The 10,775-nt window shown below is 44.1% G+C and overlaps 1 protein-coding gene across 1 annotated transcript; it reads right to left on the bottom strand.

Moving 5' to 3' along the window:
- Positions 1–44: 44 nt before the first annotated feature.
- On the bottom strand, positions 45–10,453 carry slc24a5 (solute carrier family 24 member 5). The gene is made up of 9 exons (XM_063188369.1): positions 10,176–10,453; positions 9,901–10,080; positions 9,712–9,795; positions 9,410–9,513; positions 9,074–9,174; positions 6,453–6,736; positions 5,365–5,571; positions 3,018–3,119; positions 45–683 (listed from the first exon to the last, which is right to left on the bottom strand). The coding sequence occupies exons 1-9, from the start codon at positions 10,330–10,332 to the stop codon at positions 361–363; spliced, it is 1,542 nt and encodes a 513-aa protein (XP_063044439.1). The 5' UTR covers positions 10,333–10,453; the 3' UTR covers positions 45–360.
- Between the last annotated feature and the right edge of the window lie 322 nt (positions 10,454–10,775).

The following is a 10,775-nucleotide window of genomic DNA, read 5'->3' as shown; positions in this document are numbered from 1 at the left end:
TGTTTATTGCTCAAGGTTAATTTTAGCTTAGATATAATAAACTGCTCTTTGTAGAACTAACCAATCACACCACCGACAGTTTTAAAAGATTTGAAGTGGTAGTTTTCCTTTACTGCAGGCTTGGTACCCCCCAACAAATGATTGGTGAAAGTAAGGCTTTTGTGATTTTCCACTTTATTTGTTGTGTTTGTCCTTCCTGTCACTCCTGGTATAAAGACGAACCATAAACACTTATCAGTTTAAGCTTCCCCAGACTGACTCATCCGTAAAAGCGAGATAAGGCACAAGGAATGAGTTTGAGTGTCCTCTTCAAAATGTCCAGTGTTTCCTGAGGTGGCTCAACCGCTTTGGGATACTCGGTTAATCATTGCACAACCGAATGGGATTGTTCCCAATGATCCCCAGTTCATACAAGATGGAGAGGGTGGCGAAAAGAATGTAGAACAGCAGAGAGACGATTCCAAGCTTCCAGTCCAGTTTCCACCCGTTTATATGCACGCTAACAAACAGGATGACGATGGAGAGCAGCAGCGAGCCGGCGGTGAAGAGCAGACCAGTGCTGTTGACCTCCACTGGCGAAGTGGTGTCCACGAACGCGGTCTTGATGAACCACGGCAGGCCAAGGCAGAGCATGTCGAACACATTGGAGCCCACGATGTTGGACATGGCCATGTCTGCTTTGCCTGGAGTGAAAGGGAAAAAAATGAAGATGCTTTGTAATTGAACTGATCACATTAGATATAAAATTTGGGTCAATGATGTGGTGGTGATGACACATGTCGGGGTGGTGCTACCACAATTAATGCCACGATTGTATGGATTAAATGTTTTTCTTTTGTCTGAATTATGCATATTCATTACAGTACATCAATTACTAATTAATTCATCGGCATTAGATGTGGTTGTACCGCCTGATGTCTGAGCCCTCCAATGGCGATGAAAAAAAGTGACCCTGTTAATCATAAAAGTTGCCCATCCCTGCCCTAGAATCTACAGGCCATCAGGCCAGCACTGGAAATATGGAATAGGGCTTTTTACCAGTGGGCCGCCAGTTCTAAGGGGCTAAAGACTTTTTCCTTCCAGCAGACTGGCCCACACAGTGAAGACTGACATCAGCTCATCTTCACCATGAGCAAGTTTGGCTAATAGATTTGGGGGGTGGCCTTCTGGGGCCTTCATGCATAGGCGTATCTATGACACGCTGATTTGAACCCACTATCGCGTGTGTCCAATACGCACTTTCAAGTTAAGTCGTGCTCCACAACGCCCTGTGACAGGTTAGGTTTAGGGATGGTTTTGGTTTAGGCACAATTTAGGTAGAAATTCGCCTAATCTCGCTGTCCTTGGGCCATAATGACCTCACCATGTTTCTGATCTCTGCCCAGCAGCCCTGCAACCCATAATACAATCTGCACAGTGTGTGAAGACAGTTGTTTGGTAGGCTACTTACAAAGCTTTGAAAAGCAAACATGTACAGACAATAAAGGGTTCTTGGGAGAAGTCTATGCTATATATAGTTTGCTGACTTATCACAACACTGATAAACCTCAAGGAGCAATCTAATCACTTAGGTCCCTGAATGAATTTACTGCTTTACCTGTTGAGAGAAGCCTCTGACCTGTAAGCCTTGAGTATAGATATGAAAATCAATGCAAGATCAATAAAGAGTTATTGTGGCTTCTTTTGTTGAACAAACAACCGACAGGGAACTTGCCATTTTCAATGCTCCATGTGGTCTTTATGCTGAAGGGCAGGGCCGTATTACCGACCAGGCGAGTGGGCTGGCGCCCCTGGGCCCATGGATCCAGGGGGCCCGGGGGGGGCTCAACAACAATCCAGATACCGATGTCGATGCTGATTGCGATAGAGCCCTCTATTCTAGGATCTTCTTTAGTTGTACTTCTTTAGTCTATAAGGGTTAACTGAAATGGGCTGGGGGGAGTGACAGCAGTCAGAGGGCCCTCTGCCACAGGACATAGGAACCAGAGGGCCCCTGGGCCATGTCATACAGCAACCAGAGGGCCCCTAGGCCATGGAGGACGGCAATCAGAGGGCCCCTGGGCCACGGGGGATGGCAAAGGGCCCCTGAACCACGGGATATGGCAACCGGGAGGGGGGGCCCTTGCAATATCCTTGCCCCGGGGCCCAGACCCACCTTAATCCGGGCCTGCTGAAGGGGTGTTCTGCTCTGTGCTAATCTACCCGAAATGGGGGTCGGTTATCCCTAAAACAATGTTTGTGTAGGGGCTCAGAAATCATATTAGGACAAACTGACTCCAGTGAGCCCATATTTTCGCTGACACATCTGTGCAGTACAAACCCCCAAGAAAAGCCCAGCATTATACTACTGTACTACCAACTACTACTTATTTATATTAGCCCAGCATTATACTACTGTACTACCAACTACTACTTATTTTCACGATATTCTTCACGACATGACAATGATAATAATATATTTGAATTTGCCACTGGTTAATTTTGTTCAGTAGAGAATAGGTCATATTTCTATTGTAATGATAGCTTTATCCCAGACGCTAAGATGAAATAAGTTGACTTATGAATGCTACACAGCAACTGAAATAAGCTGTATTTTTTACAGATTTACTTAAGTAAATATCACAATGCATCACAGTACTACATGAAATGCAATGCATCATGATAGAATCGCATCGTGGCATGTGTATGGTGATGAGCATTGAATCGTGAACCCTTAGCCAATACCCACCCCTACTAGCTTATGTGAAATAAAGGTTAGAAATTCACAATGCCTCTGCAAAAGGAAAAGGTTTATATGACTTTGGCCATTAGTGAAGAACGATTCTTCACAAGGTAATCTGACAGAGGCCTTTTAAACTCTTCTGTAGATACTCCAGTGATTGAAATTCGCAAAATACCGGTAATGTAGGCCTAGTCGTTTTAAGTGGATTGGGTAAATCAAGAACTTTTTTGGCAAAATAAGTAGTAATTACAACAGAAAGCTACAATGTATTGTCATTGTCACACTACAATCTCACCTTCCCGAGCCACAATGACACTGGCCACAGTGTCGGGGATACTGGTCCCAGCTGCCAGCAGCGTCAGGCCCATCACAGTGTCGGGAATGGACAGAGTTTCTCCTGTTGAAAAGAGATCAGGATAAGGATGTATGGGTAATGCATTCAGTATACAGATGATGATGATGATGATGATGATGATGACAAGTTTTTATTCAATATCTTTGCAGATGAGAATGACATGTATACAGTGATTGCTTGCTGTACATTAGATATTGAAAGGGAAATGGCCCAAAAAAACGACCCGAATTTGAATTTGAATTTGCGCAATGATCTGATTGACCAGGTCAATATGTATACAGTCCACTGGATGTATGGAGAGTTCCTGTACAGCAATGGTTTCCAAATACCCCGCCCCCCTCCCATTTTCCAGATGCATGTTTTTTTTTTGCCAAACTTTAACGTAAATCATAGCAAAGGTAAATAGATGTATTACCCACTGAAGAGAATACTGTTACGAACAATGTATGGACAGGTTATAAAAGCATACTGTATGTTCAAGCTTTTATGCAAACAGTCCCTTCTGACTGCAACTCCACTGCAGTACCTCCGTGACTGCCCTCAGGGGTCTCGACCCCCAGTTTGGGAACCACTGCTGTACAGCATGTAACCTGGTTCCCACGCAGATGGTTGTTACCGAAGTTGGGCGAAAATGCATGAGGGTCGTGTGTGAGAATCAGGCTATACAGCATGTGCGTCATAGAGACAAAGCGTTTCTGACAATAAAGCATCTAAAGCTTTAAGGAAAGGTCTTCTTGGAAGCAGCCGAGCCCTGTTCCGAGTCACCACACTCCTGACTTGCTGGCTTGGGGGGGCTAATGGGTTCATCGTAGTACCTGGGCGGTCCGCACTCTTACTTACACTGTCCCCCTCACACACACAATGTAAAACCTCTCCAACCCCTTTTCTCATGTGAGACTTTCATGACAGCTAGAAGGATAATAATCCCATTATGCTCCACAACCTTTGCGAGCATCACATGGTTTCTCATGGTAACCCACAGGGCAAAGTCGGTGCTTAATCCCGGCCTGGTGGAAAGTCACGTCTGGCTCGAGATGAGATGGGGGGGGGGGGAGTTGGTGGGTGCTCGGGGGTGGGGGGGTGAGCTACTACGCTAATCTCCCGGGGATACAAACTTGCGGCATTTCAGGAATGAGCCGGTCCACCATGTGATTGTACTCTGCATGGCCTACTGCTCTCTCTCTCTCTCGTGCCTTCACATGGCTGCCCATTCAAACTGGAGATCACACATAACAGCATCTTCAAGGAAAGCTCCCCTTTTCCCATCATGTGAGTTTGTCTACCACGGTATCCATCAGAGCACAGCGTTTGAACAGTAAAGAAACGAGTTAACCACTGATTTATGGTACTGACTGTTTTTTTATGTTGTGTGTGTCTGTGTGTGTGTGAACATACTGACGCGTTAGTTGACGTGTATGTCGATGTGTTTTGTGTCCTGCCAGGGAGTGACTGCAGATGTAAATTAGCATGAGGCAAACTCTGGTACAGGGAGCGTGTCTATGTTCCCACAGCCCATTGGTGAGGTAATGATGGAAAGCTCGCACATCCACAGGAACGTCTGACCTGGGAGCAGGACCACAAGTGACTAGATGATTCTGAGAAAAACCCATTGATTGATGATTCTGACCCACAGCCCATTGGTCCCACATCACTAAGATTTTTTACATTATTTTTAGGCCGATTGGTTCTCTTAGTTTACTTGGAAATGTTGGAACATGGAGTTGTAGAGCATAGAGCTTATATTTGAATAATTTCTTAAAACTGTGGGTGGGAACATGGAGCAGCAGGAATAAGCTGGGACCATTTAGGCTGTGGCACCAATGGGCTGTGGGAATATAGAGCTGATGCCCTGGTGGGACAATGCATGCAATGGCAACCTTTATGTTTTAATTGCACACAGTCCCTAATAAATTGAGACTGAAAACTGATTACTAAAATGTGTTTTTTTTTCTCTCCTAAATAACCAGCAGTATGTATGTAAGTACACAAATATAATATCGGAAGTTCATCCATGCACTGTACAGCAGGGAGGCCGACGACAGAAATCAGGCATTAAAAATGTTTAAATGTGTCCTGATACACAGGTATAAAGAACCAAATGTCATTGGATAATCACCATGGCAACCCATGCCACCCTCCAAAAACAAAGAAACGAAGATGAAGCCAGAAGAAAAGGATGAAATGAGAAAAATATCACACTTCCTATATGCAGTATGTACTATGTATACATGTATGTTATCAGAAGTGCGTAATAGAAGTCATCATCACGATGACAGATGTCCCTTACCTACCACGGTAACCATCCACACCAGCACGTATGTGAAGGCCGAGATCCAGACGGCGGACATGAGGAAGGTGAGCATGTACCATTTCTTCCAGAATCTCCTGCGGCAGTCGGGGATGGTGAGGAAGAGCAGCAGGATGGCGGGCAGGGAGAGCACCCACAGGATGCGCTTCACGTCCTTGTCAGGCATGCGGAAAACACTCTTGTGCTCTGCCAGGGAGGAAGGGGAAATAATCAGGGGTTATGTTATGGTTGGCCCTGCCGCAGAGTTGTATGAAGTAGAAGAAGTAGAGTAGAGTAGAGTAGAGTAGAGTACCATCTTTGATCCCGAGGGAAATTAAGATGTCAAGTAGCATACAGTACATAAATACAGAAGAAAACACAAAGACATTACACAACATTGCACATGTTGTGTGTAATGTCTTTGTGTCTTCTTCTGTATTTATGTATGTACGCTACTTGACACCTACTCTCATACATGCAATTATAACCCTAGTGGTATGATATTACATGGTTGCAACTTTGTAGTGTTATACTACCAGTGTAGTAATTACACTTGTAAAAGTACTTCTACTTCTACTTCATACTACTCTGGGTGCATTTCTGTAAAGCGTAGTTGCTAACAGCTACGCTTTCCAGAAATGCATCCCTGAGTGGCCGAGGCCCAAAGACCAGACATTTACAGTACAGTATGCAGAGTAAAATGTTAGTGTGACAGGGCTGTCTGGTGACTGTGGCTTTGTTTTGGCATATTACATGTATTATTGCCTTTTCTGGTTGGAGAAATCAGGAGTTCCTCCAAGAAACATCACAAGCATAAATAATGTAAGAATGACAAAAGGTCAATATTTAAATACAGATATGATGCTCTTAAAATACTCCACTTCAGTTTTTAAAAATAACAAGCGCAAGATGACCATGAATAATCTTGCTAAACACAATTTTCATGTCCATTTTAGAGCATTGGTCACAGTGCACATGCAGTACAGACCGCCTTTGTACACACCACAGCCGACCAATTCATTACAATGACTTAGTGACACCACCCTTCATTCCGCCACATTACAGCTGTTTTCGTTTGCTTCTCCTACCCTCGGGGATTTCGTTCAGGCCGTGCAGACTGAGCGACAGGTTGGAGTATCCCGAGTCATCCTGGAAGATGCCGCTGTCGGTCCTGGATCTGCGCTGCATGCGCAGGCTGGTGTCGCTCTGCCAGCCAATCAGAGGCTGCTGCTCGATTCGCTCCTCCGCGCTCTTGGCGATACAGGTGCAGCACGGGCTGAACTTGCGCATCATGTACTCGCTGATGCGGATGTCGAAGCACAGCACCACTATATACACCCTGTACACCAGCAGCAGGCAGGACGCTTCATACCTGGGGGAGGAGGACACACAGTAGGCTATATGATGCATACACACTCATTATGGATGACACACGCATGCTGCTCATCCTGAACCACCATGTAGCCCTATGTCCCACTATGTACACTCCCTGGGAAAGGACACAGAGCACACAATGTACACCGAGTACATACTAAATATGACTGAAAAACACATACACACATTGTACAGTAAGCAGGATGCTTCATACCCGGGAAAGGACACAAAGTAGGTTTACACAATGCATACACACTCATTATGGATGACACACACCCTGTACCACCATGTAGCCCTATGCACAACTATGTAGTATGTATGCTCCATACCAGAAGTAAGTGGGGTGACCTTGCACATTAAGAAAACGCACTACTGGTCTAAAGCTGCTAGCTACTTGCATACTATTTGCATTATGTTATATTTATATCTGTAAGAGTACTTCTACTTTATACAACACAGCACAGTACACTTCAATACACTTCTCTTTGCTAAGGGTGCACACCCCCTGTACAGCAATAAACAGACCTTGGACAGGACACACAATATACAATGCATACAGTACATGTGCTGTGCACTCTCACAATAGCGGAAACCAACATGCACATTACACAGAGACCTGTATTGATTTAGAACAGTCATTCTCATCCTTTTTTGAACAAACGCCCCCTGAACCTCACCATAAGCCTCCCAACGCCCCCCTTGCTTTATCATAAGCCTGACAACGTCCCCCTTAGTATTAAAACAAATAAAATAGACGAATGGTCCCCAATGGCAACTAAGCACCACTCCCTCTGAGCTGTCTCCTTCTCAACGCGCCCTAAGGGGTCCCCAAACGGCTCCCTAACGCCCACTTGGGGGGCTGTAGAGCCCCTGTTGAGAAACACTAGTTTAGAACAACATGGTCTACTGAAGGTGGTCTACTAAAAACTCAGAGAACTAGTAAACACTTTTTCCCCTACAGACTTAAGTGTGTGTATTGCTTTCTTTTCAGTTCGAGAAATGGCACGAAAAGTAAGACAAAGTCATAGCCCAAAGTTAGAGACCACCCTTGAGATGTATTATGTTTCTGTTGTGAATGCAGTGGTTGCACTAGAAACAAAACCAATTGCATTACATTGCCTCATCCTCCTCAAGTGTGGGCCTAATATAATCAGATGTCAATTGACCGTGACACGGTAAACACTTCATTATGCCACATCTTGCTGTGTTTTTAGCCATTATCAAAAAAAGAAAAGTACTGCAATAGAATTTGGTGGCATCCATGCTGTGGAGGAACACACAGAGGGCCAACCACACCTCTGGGAGAGCGGACAGCTGGATAAAGATCCAAAACATATACAAATAAATGTACGGATTAAAACGAAAAGATGAGTCCTACAAATGTGATATCAAAATAAATCCTCTCAAAGGGTTATTTAAAATACCGCTGATGACTGAGTGTTACTGTCAGAGAGTTACAAACTCACAATCTTGTTACTTTCTTTTGGACCTTTTGCCAGACAGACATCCTCCTTACTGCACTTAACTTGAAGAGAGCACTTCATCAAAACCGGAAACAGCTGTCCTACTTTCTGGACATCAAAGGCAGCGGTGGTCTTTTTTTGTGGACGTGTTCCGTCTAAATGAGGACATGAATTGCTAAAAATATGCATACCTGATTGCGCATCATCTTTGCACTGTATAGGGTACTTGTTTTATGAATCATCCTTAGAACATCTTAGGAGTTTCAAGTTTCCCCCCTGCTTTCAGGAACTTTGAAATGAATTGCAATTACATGTTTATGCCAGATACTTGGGACGTACGTGATGCCAATGAACGGGAATTTACAAACGCAATTCCAGCTGACAGTGTGGGGATGATGCAGGCTCAAAACAATGCAATCAGTTACACTTCTCCTGCACTCACTGCATGTGGGAAGGTATATTTGTCTTCTCTTACAAACACAAACAGATAATTGGAGTGCTTCTGGGTCTTCACCTTTTTCCTTGGTGCTCATCAGTGTATGGGCTCTCAAGTCCAGGAAGAGAAGTTCTGAGGCACTCAAGGTTGCGATTTTTTATATATTTTTATTTGGCTAGATAAAAAGTATAAACAATTGCAACGTTGAGTGCCTCAGAACTTCTCTTCCTGGACTTGTCTTCTCTTACATATGATATACAATCACCTTGAAGGGCATGAGGAACTGCAGAGGCTTTGAATAGCCGGCACGGCCTCCTGTCCTGCTTTGTTTGCTTTGAACATACGGCGTGTCGTGTGACACTACTGTTCCTGACACTTCTGTTCCTGACAACATTCTTGCTACATTGAGGAAATGCGTGTTTGCTTAGCTACTCACCAGTACACCTTGTTATCTGCGATGATTGCAATTACAGCTGCCACGCTTATCGCGTAAGCCAAACAGTCTCTGAACAGCGGCCAGCAGGTGAGGCGTGCCACCTACAACACAGCGGGGAAGTGAGAGTCAACACAACACATTAGGGACAGTGTCATTTGTTTTTACTACAGTACTACAGTATGTCTTTACAGTATGTCATTACGACAGGATGTGTTTTACTATGTCGTCGAGGAGGTGACACGTCTGCAATTGACCTAGAACAGGTTGACCGTCAAGTTGGTCATCTACTGTATGTGTGTGTCTGTGTGCTGCACCTTGTCGCGCAAGATTACATACCACAGAGGTTAAGAGTCCACAGAATGCACAAATACCCAGGAGGTTGTAAACTGCTGATCCCACAATGGTACTGACACCAATGTCTCCCTTTGTGACAAAAACACCTGTGAAAAATGACAGTTTATGACTTATTCTCTGCGGCCTGCACAGTATGCACAGTAGGCCTATCATACAGTACCTACACACAAACCAAAAACAGTCAACACAGTGGCCTGATAAGTATATCAGGTTCAAGCACAGTGGAGCAAATTCTTTAGATTTTCGAATCACTTAATTCAGTTAAGTAGCCTAGGATTACTCACCCAGAAAGGCTGTAACTAATTCAGGTGCAGAGCTGCCGGCTGCCATAAACGTTGCCCCCGCTACATCTTGAGAAAGCCCCAGTCCTGCAACAATAACAATGGATAAATGTAAGGTGTAGCTCCATTCTCAGCAGGTGGGCCTCAGTCACCAAATTAATGAAATAATTTTCCCATCAAACGACCACTTACGCTCACTGATGATCTCAAGAGATGGCAGAAAGTAGTCATCACAAACGATAGAAATAGCCAGAAACATATAGAAAATAATCATAAAATAAATAATGATCCCTCCATCCTTCCTCTCTTGGGGCGTAAAAAAGCCTTCCGGAAATTCGGACGATTGTGGGGATACGCAGTCCGTCTCATTCTCTAAAGGAAGATAATTTCAAAAGCCAAAATAAAGTTTACGAACAAAAAGATTATTTGCATTTGAATGAACAAGTGCACACAATCAAGTTTCTTACCTGTGTCCCTGCGTATTCGGTGTGAGCTTGAATGCTGAAACGACTTCGAGACGAAGAACACTACTTGTATCGAACAATACAAAAATAGCACCAATGCAAAAATATGTAACAAAATTCCCGTTCTCCTTTTCTTGTGATAACCTGCCGTTTTATTCATATCTAATTAGACTGCATACGTTTATAGGCAACTAAATTTTAAACTACAAACTTCCAAGTCATGGGACTGAGCTGGAACATGCTAAAGTTACTACAATAGTTCTAAGCCTCTTACAGTCACAGCCGAACTGAACTAGTCTACTACATGGACCATTTGAACGGCATCATCTTTTGCACGCTGCACTATGAGCCACTGGGCATCACGAGACCACTCTGTTCCGCCTGAAAAGGCCCCATGTATGTGGTGAATATCAGCTGGATATGAAAACATTGGGGAAACACTATTCACCTGTTCCTGGGAATGGCACATGGTTGCATTGGTCCCCATACAATATATGCTCCATAGAGCCCCAATAAATATACATAATACATAGCCTACTTAAGTGTAAACCTGCATGTGCTTCTGTACACCTGTGTACACCTACATAAAGTACATACATACCG

This window comes from Engraulis encrasicolus, chromosome 22 (genome assembly GCF_034702125.1).
Source record: "Engraulis encrasicolus isolate BLACKSEA-1 chromosome 22, IST_EnEncr_1.0, whole genome shotgun sequence".
In the NCBI taxonomy this organism is placed as follows: Eukaryota; Metazoa; Chordata; class Actinopteri; order Clupeiformes; family Engraulidae; genus Engraulis; species Engraulis encrasicolus.
The sequence above is the reverse complement of the archived record's forward strand: the minus strand, read 5'-3'. Positions and strand labels throughout refer to the sequence as shown.

Excerpts from the sequence above, each read along its gene's own strand:
- slc24a5 (XM_063188369.1), bottom strand. The coding sequence starts at position 10,332 with ATGAATAAAACGGCAGGTTATCACAAGAAAAGGAGAACGGGAATTTTG. Across the intron at positions 9,175-9,409 it reads GTGGACTCTTAACCTCTGTG|GTGGCACGCCTCACCTGCTG; the intron begins GTATGTAATCTT and ends GCTGTGTTGTAG. Across the intron at positions 3,120-5,364 it reads GTGGATGGTTACCGTGGTAG|GAGAAACTCTGTCCATTCCC; the intron begins GTAAGGGACATC and ends TCTTTTCAACAG.